Source organism: Myripristis murdjan, chromosome 24 (genome assembly GCF_902150065.1).
Source record: "Myripristis murdjan chromosome 24, fMyrMur1.1, whole genome shotgun sequence".
In the NCBI taxonomy this organism is placed as follows: Eukaryota; Metazoa; Chordata; class Actinopteri; order Holocentriformes; family Holocentridae; genus Myripristis; species Myripristis murdjan.
This window is the reverse complement of record NC_044003.1, coordinates 8456894-8475130: the sequence shown is the minus strand read 5'-3', so window position 1 is coordinate 8475130 and position 18237 is coordinate 8456894. Positions and strand designations below refer to the sequence as shown.

The 18237-nt window shown below is 41.1% G+C and overlaps 1 protein-coding gene across 2 annotated transcripts; it reads left to right on the top strand.

Annotated features, from left to right (window-relative positions):
- Positions 1 to 403: 403 nt before the first annotated feature.
- stxbp6l (syntaxin binding protein 6 (amisyn), like) lies at positions 404 to 10671 on the top strand. 2 transcript variants are annotated; one of them, XM_030047143.1, is made up of 7 exons: positions 404 to 535; positions 1697 to 1864; positions 5016 to 5146; positions 5839 to 6157; positions 6247 to 6345; positions 8719 to 8876; positions 10227 to 10671. In XM_030047143.1, exons 2-7 carry the CDS (start codon positions 1711 to 1713, stop codon positions 10248 to 10250), a joined length of 885 nt encoding a protein of 294 aa, XP_029903003.1. In that variant the 5' UTR covers positions 404 to 535; positions 1697 to 1710; the 3' UTR covers positions 10251 to 10671. The 2 variants fall into 2 exon arrangements, with proteins under 2 accessions (XP_029903003.1, XP_029903002.1); XM_030047142.1 differs by lacking the exon at positions 10227 to 10671 and having other exon boundaries at positions 8719 to 9341.
- Positions 10672 to 18237: the final 7566 nt, after the last annotated feature.

Here is an 18237-nt window from a genome sequence, read left to right as displayed (position 1 = left end):
GATTTATACTGCACTACTTCTACTTCTACTGCAGTAAAACATCAGCAGAGTAAAAGTACTTGTATTTATAAAGCCTGCAGTCCTCTTTACTGAGCTGTGGTGAATCATCATTTTGTGCTTCCAAACCAGACCAACCTTCTCTCAGTACATTTCTGCAGAGAGCACACATGAACACAGAAAAGCACAGTCATATTTTAAAGCACAGACATACAGTGGCTCCGGTGGTCTGTGGCCCCTGGGGTCAGTGGGCCCCTCTGTGTCCCCGGGCTGAATGTCTTCCTGTCCCGCGGCCACGTGGCTGTCAGAGCCTCTTCAAATAGGATGGATTGTGGTTTGTCTGCGCCTTCACAGCAAGGCACGCCGCTCGGTGTGCTGGCATATAAACTCATGACACAACCCGTGGATTATCCGCTCACTTTTTAACGCTTCCACTCACAACACTACAGGCGTCCTTTTCTTTTCTTTATTCCCCCTTTACTGCCAAGCCATCCCTGCGTCGGTGTACTTCGGCTGGAGAAGAAAAAGACCAGAGCAGGTAATTAACCTCAAATCACTTCTCATGTCGACTTAGAAAAGACGAACTTTGAATGTATTATGTGCAAAAAGTAACACTGTACATCATTAGGCTAGATCTTGTTTGCAGCAGTTATACGTCAATTTGCGCACCTGCGTCTCACCTGGTCGCCTGTACCTTGCGGAAATGAGCCACAGTGATCCTATAATAAACTTTAGAGAGACATTATAGCTTCTTAAACACAAATAGGCCTATCACACAGCACAAAAGTCTTATGGTGATGCATATATACCATAAACTATAAGCATGCTACAAACTCACTGTTGACTAACTACAGATACAATATAAAATCCCATAGGATTGTTAGTATCATCATATAAGATTAAAAATACCTTTATTCTTTATTTAGATCCTCATTAGCATTAGAAAGTGGTCGCTAATCCTCCTAAATATAACCACACTGTATCGATAACACAAACAGCCAAATGTAAACATCAGTAAATAAGCTAAATAACAACAAAAAATAACAATAACAAAACGAAAAGTCAAATAAACAACCACAAACAGCAAAAAACAAAAACAATTAAAAATTCTGAGCCAGAAAAACCACAATAATATCTATAAGAAATTCATCAAGTTTTGTTTTAGTCACTTAAAAAAAAAAAAAAAAAAAAAAATCTAATATTGATGGGGAGCATATTCCAAGTAGAAAACTCTCCATAGTGCAGTAAAGTTAACATTCAATACCATAACCAGATTATCACTGGAACAGGAATATTGTAGTGATTCAACGTTATGAATATTACACCATAGCAGGAAAAAAACACCATGAAAATGTGATTTAGCCACTGTTTAGCACTGCAGACACACTATAATTCCTCACAGAGACATGTGGATGATAAAACTACCATGCCTTATGATAAAGCTTATGATAAATGTAAACCCACCATTAAGCAACATTTGACCCCCAGGTGACTTCATCTGAATCAGTGATTTGAATCAGGCTGTGTAAAAACTGTGATACAAAGAGTAGCTTTTCAGGGCAGCTCACCTGGTTGGTGAACAGATTTAACAACCGAGACAAAGTTGTTTTTTTTTGGGGTGGTAAACTATTGGTTGGATTGATCATCTTCCTGACTGTGTGGTTCGCTGTGTGAGCCTCTCCATCCATCACCTGTCTAGGTAACGGGACTACAATGAACATCCAGTCTGCCATCAACAAAGAGCTCTTCATCCCTCGTGATGAGCGGATGCTGGTGGCAGTGGAGGTGCGGAGGAGGAAGAGGAAGAGGGTGCCCTTCCTGCCCACTGGAGGCACTGGGGATTATGCAACATTCATATGCCTGTCAGGTAGCTTTTGTATTTTTTTTTTCAGCCTTTGTTTATCTGCAGATTTAGTGACCATGCATGCTTTTTTTCCCCTGGTGAAAAATATGTGTGCAAACTGCAAACAGAGGCCTCTATTCTTGGCCTCCGAGCCTCTCCACAAGAACATTTTTGGTTTAAAGGAGTAATAAATTAAATGTTTACTGCCTTGCAAGACAAAATAACAATACTATATCAACAGGGTTTGATGGTGATAGGGTTGTGTGACTCGTTTTTGGCTTTCTGTACTCAGTTTCTGGCCGTACTCTGAATCTCCAGTTGCTCAATGAGTAAAGACGCTGTTGGTGCCCATAAAAGTAATTAACCAAGCAAAGTATGTCAAGTAAAAGGTGATATATGAGCTCCTCACTAGATTTTCTGTTGGACCTCTGCTCTAATTGGCTAGCTTACTTGTTTCTATTATGAAAATGTGACTCACATGCCAGTGTAAACTGTGCCAGAGATCCTAATCTTCCAAAGTCAAAGTCATGAATTACTCAGTGCCCTTTTCAATGCTTTGCTCATGGGTATTTCAGTAGCTGTAGTGTAGGTGAATGACTTTTTCTCATCCACATAACCTGGCCAGGTTATCCCTGCCTGCCCGTCTGGGGATTCAAACCTGTAGCATCTAAGTCACACTGCCACTGTCAAACTTCTTCTTTTTTTTTTTTTTTTTTTCCACCATCCCACCATCAGTTTTAGAAATTCGTCCCAGTTTCCTTCTGGAGGCTTAACCCAGTTGCCATTCTCCTGAACAGAAGCATTGTTGAGCAGTGCATCACATAAGCTGTTTTGTTTGGGAGAATACAGAACACAGTGCTGGGTATCTGAGGGGATCACAGGCTCTCACGCTGTCACTGGATATGCAACCAAGCGGACTGGACATGGATCCTATAGAGCTGAGCTGAGCTGCATGGCTTGGATAGAGTGGCAGGGACCTCAAAAAAAAAAAAAAAAAAAAAGTAATTTATGTTTCCTTAAAGTCCCCATGAAATGACTCTGACTTCTACAGAGGATCTTAAGTGGTGACATCATCATCCTGCACTAGTTTGTATGCATTAAAATTTCAACCACATCCTCTCTCATTCACCTTATCCCTTCAAATAAAAATGTGTTTCTCTCCCAGACTGAAATCCTATTGGTTTGCACTTGTCAATGATCCTTCCCTGCACTTTGTCCCACCCACACATCCTGTTTCAACAGGAACTGCATAAAATCAAGAATGTAAGAGTCCATTTCATGGGGTTTTTAAATATGTTTACACTGATAAAACAGATTTCTGCACGCTTATGATATGCTTATGATTATATTTGATGTCTCCAGCTCCTTAGCACAGAATCAGCCGGATGGGATGGAGCGGTGGCCATCCTGCATTCTCCTTAAATACGTTTGAACTAAGGTGCATCTCACATGAGACAGAGATTTTGGTATATGAGCCTTTCTGATCTACATGACGCTTAGATGCCGCCATGTTCACTGCCTTTTGGAAGCATAAATAAAAGTTTCTGTTGCTGCGATTGACTTAACTCTGATTCCAGTGACGACAAGTGACAGATTTACCAAAATGAGCTAATTGGCCTGCAGAACTGGCGAGGGACAGGCTGACTCAGATACACGGTGACGCGGGTAGAACATGAGAGGAAACTTTGCTGGAAATCACTCAATGCTCCTTTAAAGCCTAACTTTGCACCAAGTGTAAGTGTCTCTCCACCAACTGTGTCATTTTGAAAAATGCCAAAAAAGGGCTTGTGTGTGTGTGTGTCTAAAAGAACAGAGCAGAGTGCTTCAGATCAGTCATTATATTGGTGTGGCGGTGGTAACATTTTGAGGACAGCTGTCCTTGGACGTAGCCGCGTCTCCAGCTGAACACCGGCTGTTCATTTTAACAGCAGGAGGGTAAAGTGACCCAGCAGCAGTGAGATAAATACCACACCCACATATTTGTGCTAAAGTGTGGACTTCATGACCAACATTGCTGCCCTAATTAGCACTGAATTCCAGGTTTCAGCTCAAAAGTGTTTTGAATTATTCTTAAAAAATGAAATATCCTTTTGATTTCAGAAGTGTTCTGTAAGGGGAATTGGGCTTAATGATAGGGTGTGCCGTGAAAACACAAACTAAAAACAACAATGAAACCAGATTAGAGGTAATATTAATAAACCACATCATAACTCATAACAGCATAGTGTCATCAGTTGGTAAGACCAGACCGGAGAGCCAAAGCTTGATGGAGTTCAGTTAATGGCTCATTAGTGTAAAAAATTAAAACACAAAGCTCTTTTGGCAAGATGCTACCTCTCTGCCTGCACACTCATCAAGTGTTGGATGTGAGAGTTTCTTCTTCTTGTAATCTGATCAATAATTGAGGACAACAGTGAACCATAATGTTTATCAGATGTCTGGTAATGATCTGTGTTCATCTGGCCTGAATTTTAACTTTTGCATTTTCACCTTTTATTTTTTAAATTTTATATATACATTTTGCAGAACACACTCCTGTTTGACTCTTCCATCCTTCCTGGCCATTTTAGGTCACTACTTGCAAACTACCTCGCTCCTGTATGCAATTGTTTTTATGTTTTATTTTAAATATTTTAACACTGAATGTATCTGATTGTGTATTTTTCATGTTGTATTGTGTATATACTTTTTTTTTTGCGGTGTATGTCGACCTCGACATCATTGTAAATGAGGGAAACCTCAATGATCTTCGAGGCTTTAAATAAAGGTTTGACTGATTGATTGATTGATTGATATATAGTATTTTTGCAGGTTCTGAATTGGTTTATCAGTGTGGTGAGATATTGCTGTCTGTAAACATCTGCCACATTACAGAGTTGATTGGTTGCAGTATCCTGTGTGGGATCAATGTGATTGGTGGTCAATAATGTAATGTCTTTATCCTATTATTTATTTATTCATTTATTTATTTATTTCAGATTTTGCATTTGAATTTCTGTAGGTGTCTCGCTTTTCTCTGCCCCCTTAGTGGCTGTAGTGGCTCCTGTGCACCTGCTGTCTGTGGTATTTCTTCTCTGTGGTGTTTTTCTCTTGGTAACACCAGACCTGCTGAACGTCCCGAGCCCAGTGTTGAGGAAGGAGCCTGACCTTGTCCAGTGTCTCCTTGTTTCCCCAGTGACCAACACCAGGCCGCCTCAGCTCGTCATCACCAAGGTGAAGCGGTTCAGGGGCTCGCCCGCCTTCATCAGGCGCTCCCAGTGGACGGTGGAGCAGCTTCGGCAGGTCAACGGCATCAACCCCAATAAGGTCAGAGGAACAAGAGACTGTTTGTTCACCTTTCATTTGTCTTTCATGCCTCCTGTTACATCTGTTGTCTCTCTGCGTTCCTTTTGTCAGCTTATAATTTTGGTGATGTAGGAACTCTTGTATTGGTCATTTGAGGCAAGAGGATCAGCTAGATGCTTAAACTGTACAGTGATTAAACTCAGGCCTCCACACTCACTGTGATTGTTGGGGTGTCCATCCTTCTCTAATTATCTCTGTTAAGTGGTAATTGCAGAAGGGCAGGCTATTTTTTATTTATTTATTTATTTATTTATTTATTTATTTCAAATTGAAGTTTTTCTTCTTAGTGACAAATTATGTCAGGAACTGTCCCCAGAAAAAGTTAGGGATTCTATGCAGCATCATAATAGATATTAAATTGTATTTCAGAGAGAACAAACAAACAAACAAAAAAAACCAACAGCAAATAAAAAACTTATATTTATTGGAACTGAGCAGATCCTTAGTATTAACATCTATCATTTTCAACCCAGTCTTGATTTTGTTGTGAAGCCCTGGAAGAGAGAGAATGTAGAATAGGCTGTGCTGTTATGAAACATGATTGATTATTGTTTTATTGTTGTATAGTATATGCTGTTTGTTATTGTGCAGCCCTGCTGTGCACTCCCCCGCTGTGTTGTTGAACCTGTCTCCTCTGTGCCCCCTTCTTCCAGGACAGCCCAGAGTTCGACCTCGTGTTCGACAATGCTGTGGACCAGTGGGTGGCCAGTTCAGCACCCGAGAAGTGCATCTTTATCCAAATCCTGTACCACGCCTGCCAGACCTACTGGGCAGGCAAGGCCGGGAGCCTGGGCAAGACTGGCAAACTGGGCAAGCAGAGGAGTCTGAGCCTCGACGCCCATGAGGCCAAAGCCGGCTCGAGCGAAGCCCCGGGCCCGGCCCCCCGGTCGAGGAGCCTGCAGGAACGACGGAAGAGCTACGCCCCTCCCAGACAGACCGAATTCATCAACTGTCAGTCCAAACTCACAGGAGGTAGAGTAACAGGACTCTGAGGTTTCTGGTACTAGATCAAACCTGATTACCCTAGCTGATACTTCATCTCCCTCTTGTCCTTCTGACAGAGGCCTGCACCATGAATTTGGTCATCTACAGATGCAAAGCGTTCTTCAATCGTATGAAGAACATGATGGTTGCAAACCAAGGCCGTCCCCAGGGTCGAGGTAAGAGGAATGATTGGAGAGAAATTGTTTATACCAAGCATTTGAAAAATGTTTGGGCCTACTCTTACCTGCAAAACAATGTGCCCCTGTTTTAATAGATAAATCATTTAAGACCGATGGTGTTGGACAATTGTCTGTATTTTAGACACACATCCTTTCTCAGGCCCTTATGGGTCACTGATCAGCTCCCTCCTCCTGTAGCTCGAGTTCATCAGTGTGTCTGTTATCTGAAATTTTTTCCAAAGAAGAGTGAAGGAGATGGACAAGCCTGAAAAGGGTTTGTGTTTCAGAGAGACAATCCTGTAGAAAGGTTGCCCTCCCAGGGCAAAAATTACATTTCCTTATACATCCTTTCCACCCATTGGATCGCTGACCTCATCCTGGAAGTTCATCCTCCTCACTATTTAATCTTTAAATTGGGTTCAGTTGTACCACTGGGGACATAAGGAGTGATAACCTTTAAGTAGTGATCTTTTTCCAAAATGTACACAGCAGTGCAGTAGTCCTTGTTTTATGCTCCTCCAGAACATTAAAGCCTACGTGTGCAAAATAAATCAGTTTCCATTTCTGTAGCTGCCCTGATGCAGGTGCCTGTTCCAAAACAATGTGGGATAATCATAGAAAATTAAAGCCTGTTTTACCTTTTTCACAGACAAAAAAAATTCTCTGCATATTTCAGGGACTAGAAACAACTTTCCGGTCACAAGTTGCCCCATGACTATTCAAGCCATATTATCCTAGGCTTCTCTCTCTCTCTCACTCATTTTCGCACTTTCACAGCTCTTGGGTGTTTGTCTATTGTCCTCCGCTGTGCTACACCTCTCCGCTGCAGCAGAGAATGGCTCCTCTATGATGTGGCCGCCAGATGAGAGGGGACTTTGTTTTTATCGGGGGAGCTCGATACAATAGCTGGCCTTTCTGGAGGCCTTGGGCATTGAGACTGAGAAGGAGCGCGGTGCACCATTGAACCCGCTGACAGGGGGATTGTAATGGGTGGGAGAGGTGCCAGGCTGCAGCAGGCCACCCAGCCACAAATCAACAGCAGCACTGCGCCTGAAACCACAGGCCCCCTGGGAGTTTAGTGTGAAGAGTGTGAGATTTACTGATACCGCCTCGCTCCTCTTAGACGTTAGATGTGAGGCTCAGGAGCTGGTGGGGTTTCAGTGTTTGCTCAAGGGCACTTCAGCAGGGTGGATGTTTGCTGGATATATAGTCTTGAACTGGCGGTTTTCCAGTTCACATGTTGGTCCTCCTGCTGCTGGTGCCTGCCTGTTTAAGGCTGTGATTGTTAAAAATATTAATGAAAATGTTATGAAATGGTATGGTAATTTTTCAAACCAGGCTGTGTTAAAATAATGATTCAATCAAAATTATTCTGCGCAGTGTTTCTGTTTTATGGTGGGAAATGGGAATAGGGAATTGAGTGTGTTTTTATACGATTTTACAAGTGTTCACGTGTATGTTTTTATATGTTTTATGAGCCCCTCAGTAAAGACAGTGTTCTGTCACTAAGTGTTAGACAATAAAGTTTTCTGAATCAGATCAGTCCAATAATGACAATGATTTTCCACCTCTCAAAAACTAAAAGTAACAGCACAGCCAAATATTTCTTGCAATTGGCTGCTGGTGGAGAAAAAATGCAAATGCAAATCTTTCTTATGCACTGCAAAAAGTCCAAATCTTACCAAGATTATTTGTCTTATTTCAAGTAAAAATGTCTTATTTCTAATCAAAATATCTCATTACACTTAAAATAAGTCATGATCCGCTCATAAATTACTTGTCTTTAGACAATTTTCACTTGTTTCAAGTGAAAATTTACTTGAAACAAGAAACAAATTTTGCCAATGGAACAAGCAAATTTTTACTTATTCACTTGTGTCACAAGTAAAAATTTGCTTGTTCCATTGGCAAAATTTGTTTCTTGTTTCAAGCTAATTTTCACTTGTTTCAAGTAGATTTTCACTTGAAACAAGTGAAAATTGTCTAAAGACAAGTTATTTCTGAGCTGATCATGTCTTATTTTAAGTGTAATGAGATATTTTGACTAGAAATAAGACATTTTTACTTGAAATAAGACAAATAATCTAAGATTTTGACTTTTTGCAGTGTGGGTTTTCGTTACACTACTAGTTGCACTTCTTACACCTTTCCAAACTGCTCTCTGTGTTGCTCTGTGGAAGGTTACAAACGTTGGGATGCACTGCGGTTGTTGCAAAATGTAGATCCAAACATAATGGGCTGTAGTTGCTCAAAGCTCATTCTGAATCAACATAAAAATCAGACACTTAACTTAGCATGATATATTTTTTACACTGATCAACTGATTGAAATGCTCTTTTACATCCTTTCTCCCTCTCTGTGTATGGATAGGTCAGTCTGGGCAGCGCCACACAGGGAGCACTATGGGTAATGTAGTCCACAGGGTGAACATGGCCCTGGGGGAGCGCGGGGACAGGCTGACCCGCGCTGAAGACAAGACCGTGGAGCTGATGCACAGAGCCCAGCAGTTTGCAGACACCGCTCACAAGGTGACCGCCTCTGTGATTTACCCAGCAAGTCTGGTGTGATCCAGTCCCACTTGGCGCTTAACCAGTCACATGACTTTATTCTAATATGGAGTTTGCTCTTTACTGGCATGCTTACTTTGATTTGCGCCATTTTACAGTGTAGTCAAGTGCATTTCACATCAACCAGTGAGTGCAAAAATGTTTTTTTTTTATTTATTTTTTTATTTATTTATTTTTTTACTCTATTAAATAGTTGTCCTTGTACTATTCCCTTTTTAATGGGTAATTCACTAATTGCCAAGTTGAGCTCCAAAGCAGCTGATTACAGATTACAGTTTTGCAAGTCAGGCACAGGCGTGGAAGTGACCTGGTTTGACTCGGACACATGTCACTACTTTGATGACTTTAGATGGGCCTAAAAAAAAAATCAAGAAGGGCTTGCAACTTGACTTTGACTTGAACAGTGACTCATGACTTCACTTGGACTTGAGAGCCAACCTTCTCCGAAGCCAAAAATAAAAAAAATAAGCTATTAATCCAGGCTTGCAGGCTTCCTACTGGTATAAGGAAAGCTAAGGAAGTTACCTTTGACCTTTCATAGCAAACAAACATGACATCAGAGAGTCAGCTCTTCATATCCCAGATCCACTCTGACCCATAGCAGGCTGAATATCCTACATATTATCAAATTGATTAACATGGCATTAGGTCAGATATCTGTTATTGATCCATAAACACAAACATATTCATCACCTCTGTTAACTACAGGTAAGGAAAGTGTGAGGGCCAGAGGGGGCTGTGTGTTTATGTCCAAGGTCATATCAGGACTTTTTTTTTTTTTTAATACCCAAATTAGCCTGTGCAGTTTTTAAGCAGCCTTCTCCTGAAAAATTCAAAAAAGGGTGAAAACAACAAAAACAACAAAAAACTAAATTACTCCACATAAGTCTGGCATGATCCAAGTCTCCTAAAGCCAAATGATCACTTCCTGAGAAAAAAGACCAAAATTTATCCTGTTATGTAGTGCAAAGTCTTTATAATTGCCTCTTTTGTTTGGGGAAAAGGAAAAAAAAATGCACCCTAGCCTTGTACATCCATATTCTACTCACCAAAGAGGGAGATGATGACAAACCTTTACATTTTTGGGTGAACTGTTCCTTTTAAACTCAACCAAAGCTGATGTTATGGGGTTTTCACAGCATTATATGAATTGTTAATTGTCATTTTCTTTCTGGAGTGCACTTGACATTGTTGTTTTAATTCTTCTGTTGTAGTTTAATGCCCGCTGCTGTCAGTGAAAAGCATCAAAAATTGAAATTATTAATAAGGGTAACGGGGGTGTAGGTGACATTGTTCCTGTTTCCCACCCAGCTGGCCCTGAAGCGTTCAAAGTAGAGCGGTGGGCGGCGAGTCGCAGGTTCACTCGTATAACATCTGCACACTAACGGCGACCGAGGCGGCCCGAGCGCAGCGGCCGACTCGTCCATGAAGACCTGCTTTCTGAGGAGACGACCGGGGAGCGCCGGCTCTCAGGCTTTGGAAAATAAGTAAAACGTTTCGCTCATAACTGACTACGGTGGAGAGGATAACAGCTGTGAAGCCCTTGACCTTTGACCTCTGGCCTACAACCTGTCGAGGCACAAATGAACCCAGTCCCACCGAGGGAGTCCTGCACCTGGAGGTGGATGCTGAGACTGTGGCAGTGAGGAAAACGTGTTCATTTGCAGTTAAGCAAAATTATAATAAAATAAAATAAATAACCCTTTCACCTCGGTAGATAATTTTCCATAGTATAGCATAGATTTATTTAACCATAAATGGCAAAAAAGTTCTTATTTTTGTCATTTTTTTTTTTTTTTTTTTTTTTTTAAAAAGCAGCTTCGAGCAACTGATTTTTAATTTTTTTTTTTTTTTTGCTTCGATTGGAGTATTTTTTTGGACATTGTTCTGATTGATTTAATTACTGAACTCCTTATTTTTCATTTGTTCTTAGCATGTTTTTTTAATTGTATTCCTGCCATTGGAAATCCTTTATAATAGCAACTGCTGGCAGTCATTTTAATATTTTTACCAAGCACTTTTATGTGTTGTGTGTTTCATCCTTTTAAAGGATGCGTGTCTTTTTCATGTGATAACCTCAGATCTGTGCAACGTGCGGCTCTGGGCGGGGCGAGAGGGTGAACTGTACCGCCCATCATGTGCACTCTGATTGGTTTGTGTAGGATTTAACTGCACGAGGTGTTTGGGTTCGAAAAAAGAACTTAAATGTCACTTTTGTGCTGTTCGTTTTTGTCACTTGTTTGTTAGCGTCGGTTCTCGTTTCAGTGCCGTCTGTCATCCTCACATTTGTTCTGTGTTCAAGTTGATGTTTCCTGTCAAACTGTCTGTTGTTCTGTGTCTTTGTGTCTCTGTGTCTACATGGCGTTTTTTTTAAGTCTTTTTTTTTTTTTAACTTCTTCTTGAAGTTAAAGTGGTCCGTGTCTTAGAGAGTCGAGTGAAGGTGCATCTGTTGGTTCGGGGATGTCTGTGAGGTATTTCTAATGTCTTTTTCCTCCATTGTGAGCGGAGACAAGTGAACCTGTGATTAAAGGTCAGGCTGACTTTCAGGAGGTAGAAATGTGGGCCTCTGTACAGTTTAATCCATTTACCTTTGCATCATTTCTTGGAATAATTTTGTTTGGGACTGATTTGAACAAATGGAGCGGTTTGTTCCCTTAATGTCTAATCTAATTAGCCTGGGATTCTTATGATGCATGGCAGGATATTCATCGGATAATTAACTGAAATGGTCATGGAAACAAGATTAAAAGTTGAAATTTGACTTGTGAATCTTTCTCATCTGGCTTCTTGGGCTTTTCGAGGAACTTTCTTTTTAGATGTGAGGATTTGTCTCCTGAAATAATTCCCACCAACCTTCTCTCACCTTTGTACCGTGTTCTTTGCTTTGTACAACAATGAAAATGTAAGTTATTGAAACATTAACTGTGCTAACACTCCTCTCTTTGACCCAAATAAATAAGATGGGACCTGAAAAGTGATCTGTGTGGCTTTATGCTTGCCCTGGATTTTAAGTGCATGGTTTTACCAGCAGATGGCGCTCAAACAGCAAAAAAGGCACAGTTTCCCTTCACTGTGTCCATTTTGCAGAAGATGTGACTCCCCAAACAAAGTCAAAATTTCTGCAGATGTCAAGCAGAAATATTGATATGAATTTTTTATAACGTGTACAGCTGATCACCAGTGGATATTTTAAAAGCAATTTGTCACTGACCACCGAAACTTGCTTTAATCTTGCAAGATTAGGGGATAAGAGAGGGTTTGAGACTGGAGCTTCACTGGTTCAAATGCCTGCTAATGATGGGAAAATGCAAAATAAATGAATAAAAATAAACTTGCACAATGTGTAAGTGTGCAATTAAGATTTCTGATACCGCAGAATCTATGAAGGTGTGTTGTATATGTACTCAGCTGCCATGCAGGAAAAAATAAATAGTGATGTAAGTGTGTTATGCATGATGACTGCAGTTGAAAATGCAGAGGCAGCACTTTGACTCCTGCCAGCCTTTTCCTACCTGGAGACGTGAGCACAGTCACTTTCTGGCAAGAGAGAAAAACACTGGCTGTGACCTGGCTAACCATGAGGAAAACATTTTTAATGAGTTAAGTCTGCACACAGTACCACCGCATAGAGGCAGTGTGCTAGAAAATTGTGATTAAATGCAGAGACAAAAGGGAAAACTACACATTTGTTTGGGTGAAATGTAAAAAAAATCCTGAGTCCTTGTATCTTAAAATAGACAAAGATGAAAAATCAGTACAGGAAGCAGTGAAATGGAGGATCTAAATGGCAGCTGGACACAGTCAAATGCATTAAATGACAAACAGGCATCCACTGCCAGGGTGTCCTCCATCTTTTAAAGCAATAATCCAAACACATTTTTACATCTGTCCCTTTTGCCACCTTATATGTCAAACTGATGTAATACAGCACTGATTTAACATACATGCAGATGATGAAAGCTGTTTATTGTTGAAACCACATGATGTTTGGTTGGTCTTTTTCAAAAACTCCCCTTTTTTACTTAAAGGCACCCTACAGATGTATTTTTAATTTTTAGGAAATTCATATGGTTATTCTTTCTGCCAGGCAGCAGCCTGGAGGAGATTGTGTGTTTGGTCATGTGTGTATGTGTGTGTGTGTGTGTGTTTCCGCCACTAATGTCACATACTCCTGGGCCTATCAGCCTAATATTTTTTACATCATACAGCAGTTATGACTGTATAATGAGGAACATCTCGTGGTTGCAGTGATTCAAAACCTTTGAAACACGTTTGTTCTCAATACCTCCGCTCTCTCTCTAAATTCATTGTCTGGCTCGCTCGACCACTGCTCTCTCTCTCTTTACACACCACAGGGCCTGTCAGCCTGATATCTACAGAGATGGGGTGGGGAAAGCCGGTGTGTGTGCAGTAACACACTAAGAGGGGTGTGTGAAAGAGATAACAAAGAGAAGGAGCTTATCAGTAATTTAGAATATTGCTATTATGATTTGAGCTCTTTTTGAAACGCAATAAATGTCAAAAGCCATATGACCTTGGAAGTACTGTATGTTTGTTTATATCGCGGTCACCCGGCAACTGTCAAGTGCACTACAAAGACTAACTGTGAAGTTAACACACACTGCTTTGTAACATTAACTATGGTAACCAAATGTATTAGCATCTGTCTGGTGTTGGTCATAGCTTTGATTTCAACATTTGTTTTGCGTGAAACTTCTATATGTTTAACTTCACAGTGCTCGCCAGGCTGCCTCTGCATAATGCAAGCGTTTTGGCAGCGGCTAAAATTTGTCGGCTGTACTGCTCTGACTAAACACCAACTTCATTGTGCCGCTGTAAACCTGAACCTGAACCTCAGTGTTTCTAAAAGTCAGCGTGTGGCCCTGGGTCTTACAGATCAACTGGTTTTCCTGTTAACTCGTTATCTGTTCTGGCAGGCCTGGCTTCTGCAGGTGTGAAATTTACACTGAAACCAGAAAAATAAAATCTCAGTTAGACTCCCTCTATCTGGTAGGGTCAAAAAACTGGAACATCACTCATTGACTGTTTTTCAGAAATAAGATAGTGACAATGTGAATTAAGTGACTAAATGATTCTTTTCTCCCTATAACGAACCTACTAGAGCACTTTGAATTGCCTTGTGGAAGGTGCTAGAGCCTCCTAGTGGCGACAACTAAACATTGCGAGGGGTGAAATCTAGCAGGCACAGCCCTTGCTTTTGTAGTTTGTATAGACAAAGTGCTTCATAAACAGCTATTTATTGGCCACCACTGCCTGTCTGAAATATATAAACACCACCCTCTCCCCTTTCAGCCCTATTCTGTGTGCACGCATAACACACCTCTAATGTATACACACTTTCACTGACAGGCTGTTTGTATATCTGAAGATATTACCACTGAAAGTGTATCTATTACATCTGCCCCTCCCTCCCTCCTCCTATTCTGTGGCTCCCTAACTTGTTGCCTCTCTCTCTCTCTCTCTCTCACTCACTCTGATCGTCTGAGTGGAGACAGGTGTGCTGGAGCCACAGCGGAGCCCCACCAGCTGCATCTCATCCAATAATCAAAATGCCTACAGACACTCAGGCCTGTCAGGATGCAGTTCCTGCTCAGGCAGATGGGGGGCGTGCTATAAGCTTTTGTAAAAGCGGCTCCTGGGGCCCAAAGTGTGGTAGAGTTTTGTGGGGGTGTTTGAGCAGGATAATCTGAAATGTCATTTTAATCACCTTTTTTGAATGATTGCTTGCCTAGTACATGTATTAGAAAGTTTAACAGTGCGTGTTATGGAGAAGCACTGGAGCAAGTTAAGGGAGTCTGGTTTGATGAAGAGCTTACCTGGTGTCAACATACTGAAAAAAAAAAAACAAGTTGCAAAAAGATCAACAGTATACTGCGATGTCTGTCAGGATGAGACATGGAGAGCAAACAGGACATCTTTATTCAGTATTTATTGGACTTTAATGAGAGCAGTCCCAGATTATAGATGCATAGTTTCTATGTCTGCAGCAGAAACCTTTAAAAACCTTTAAACATCACCAGTATCTGTAATGCAAGTTGAAATGAGGGAAATGCCTCCACAAATTAGGAGGGTTAATCTAATGTGGGCATATTGGGTTAATCTACATGAACATTAGTAAATCACAGATTTTACAGGAGTATAAAACGTCCAATTTTCATAGTTTAACTTAATCTAAAGTTAGTTATAGCACCTTAGGCATGTTACTGAGCATTTGGGTGTGACACCTATAAAAACACATCACTAGTACTCTGACTTTACGACTGCTCAACACTAAATATATATTGACATGTAGCCTAAATTAGCTGGCAATAAAAAAAAAAAAATAAATAAAAAATACAGGAAAGGTGGAACAATTGCACCCCTTGTGGCTCTGGGGAGCTATCAAGACAGATTCAATTGTAGTAAAAAATGATAACTGCTGAAATGTCTTTTTGATGTCATTAATAAAAAGACTTTTCCATCAAAATGAGTTTACAGCGGTCATCATCATTAAAATTTTCGATCAGGCCAACCCCGGCTGCACGTCCTGCGACTGCGATGTGGCCATAACCTCACATGGTGGCCAATCGATACGTTTCAACATTCACGGTCACACCGAGTGAGTGTGCAGTGTGTCATATTGACAGAGGAGCTGGATTTCTTGAATCGCTAAAGTAAATGCATCAGCAGGAAGGGGGCCGGTCATGACATTGTGGCTGCAGAGCTGCTGTGACTTAGCATCAATCCTGTATTGATCCTGCCGGTGTCTTCCTCCCCTGGTGGAGGAGCATCATGAGTCGGAGCCTCAGCCGGGCTCAGTCTTTAGGGTTTAACCTCGAGGCCGGAGCCCTGGGTCATCGCTCACTCCGGCTCGGCGGCTGAGCTCACATGGAGGCTGTCTGAAGAGTGTGAATGGGTGTGGAGAGCAGGAATTCCCATTGTACGAGTAAAATAAACGTGCCCTTTTCACAGTATGGAAACAGACACAACCACACTCTGATTACGTTTCTGCAGTTTGCTACACAAAACAAAGTCTGGGCTTCAGTGCTTGGGTTCAAACCCTTTGGAAAAGGTGCGGCGACAACGGACATTTACTAAAATACACAACTAACTTGTCCAAATCAGGCCAACAAACAATACAACATCGTATGAGAGCACCAAAGATAATCAAACAGAAGCAAATGTGATGGTGGAGTCTATCAGTAAGTACATTGCCAGCATGCTAGAGCTCAATTCCTCCCACATTTGAAGGGAAAATCTACACTGATGTCCCGCTGTTTCTGTTTTCCAGTTTGGTGCACTGTAGTAATAAACTGCACCTCTGGTTCCTCCAGGACGCTGATGGTTCAGGCTGTTTTTGCAGCTTCCAGTTCACCTTAATTCACCTCAGTGCCATGTTTGGTTAACATAATGGGGTTAGACGCAAAAGTGCCTGTGGAAAACCGCCCACTTTCACCTTCCTGTACCTGCCTCACTGCTTCTTGTGTGGGTGGAGCCTCAGAATCAATAGAAGTGGCCTGCTCACCTGAGTGGCAAACCCCTTTTTGAGAAGGAAGACGCTGGCTGGCCGGGCTGCAGGGACAGGTTAAAGGAGCAGTGTTTCCAGTGTTACATATGCAAGATGTCCATTATTTGTCCATTATTTCTCTTATAACTTGAAACAAAGATGTATTCAAAAATTGAATGTGCAAGATAGGTTTTGAAACAGAATGCAGAGGCTCGAAATTTAATAATGAAATAATTTAAATTAAGCTGAACTTCAAATTCAGTTTTCTCAATTCACACTGAACTGAGAAAGCCATCACAATCACAAAACACACTGGCACTATTATACCACTTTCACATAGAGAATCTGTTTTTTTTTTTAGTGTTGTTGTTTACATTTGCAGAAGCATTTTTCCAGTTTGTTGTGCTCATCGTCACCAAGTGGACACCGATAGTTGAAGCATCACGATGGTAAATGCCGGTGCTCCAGTGTCGTTTAGTTTTTTATAGATGCTCCTCATTCAGTTGGTCTTGCAAACTCAGCTAATCTTAATATGATATGAATATAATAACCACTTGATTTCATTTTTTATTTTACAGGAAAAGAATGAAAAGTAATATTACAGATGTCATATCACTAAAAAAAAAAAAAAAAAAATCACAAAAACAAAACAACAAACAAAGCATAACAGCCACACAGGCACATCTGTAGCTAATCTGCAACTGCGTTCATTGCCTGCTTGGGTGTAAACAAGCAAAATTCATCGCCGACATGACTCAAATCGTCTTCTTTCTGCCCTTTTGGTGAGGAACTTGCTGATTTTTTTTTTTTTTTTTTTTTGCACCAAGGCACTGGAACCGTGTCAGACAGCGTCGATGCAGAATCGGTCACGGCTTGGCTGGTGAATTCACAGGTTCAGCATGAGCAAGACCAATTCAGACTTATGCAACTGAAATGCAATCTCTCCTGGCACTAATCTCTTTCCATAGAGGAGCAGCAGGAGTTCAGGTGCAGATTCAGAAGACAGGGGCCTGCACACATCACTCCACATTGACTCAGGGCTTGTGCACACACTCACTTTCAAATTTTTTTTTTTTTTTTTTTTGTTTTTTTTACCACTTTGATGTCTTGATTTAGTTGGAAAATGTTGCTCTTCAATAGGATTCATACAAACAGTCATCAAGTGATTACACCCCGTCACTTTGTACCTTAAGATTAGTCATAATAGCAACAAATGGAATATTTATCATAATGGGAGACTGGAAATATAAATAAATAAATGTATATGAGTGTGTTTTGTGTGTATCAGAACAGAAGAGTATTTTTCTCGCTATTCCAAATCTCACTGTGCAATTTCAGCTTTTTTTCCCCCAAGACCTGGGAAACACCTGTTTTCCTTTTTCATCCCTTTCCACACCTTCCAGACGTGTGCACGGATCACACACACACACACACGCACACACATACGCCACGTTGGGCCGTCTGCGTGTGTGTGCATGCAGCGGCGTGACACGCGGCTGTGGCAGAGGCGCAGTGAGTAACCCGAGTTGAGCTGTTTGTTTGTGTACTGTCATGACTAACCGTGCCGCAGAGAGACAGTGCAGCACAGAGGAGAGTTTATTGTCATGGTCCGACACTAATCCGCTATAAAGACGCTGATTTTCTCTGATCTGTTTCCACTGCTATTGTTGTCCAGCCTGGTTACTCTGAAGGACATCTGGCAGCAGACACTCAATAACACTGCATCAGTAGGTTTTATTTTTTCATTTTTTTTTTTTTTTTTTTATTTTTCCCCTCCCGAAACAGAGACACTTAACTCTTAAATGCACCACTGCT

Coding starts and splice junctions, on each gene's coding strand:
- stxbp6l (XM_030047142.1), top strand. CDS start 1,711: ATGAACATCCAGTCTGCCATCAACAAAGAGCTCTTCATCCCTCGTGAT. Junction 1,865..5,015: donor AACATTCATATGCCTGTCAG/GTAGCTTTTGTA, acceptor TTGTTTCCCCAG/TGACCAACACCAGGCCGCCT. Junction 6,158..6,246: donor TCAGTCCAAACTCACAGGAG/GTAGAGTAACAG, acceptor TCCTTCTGACAG/AGGCCTGCACCATGAATTTG.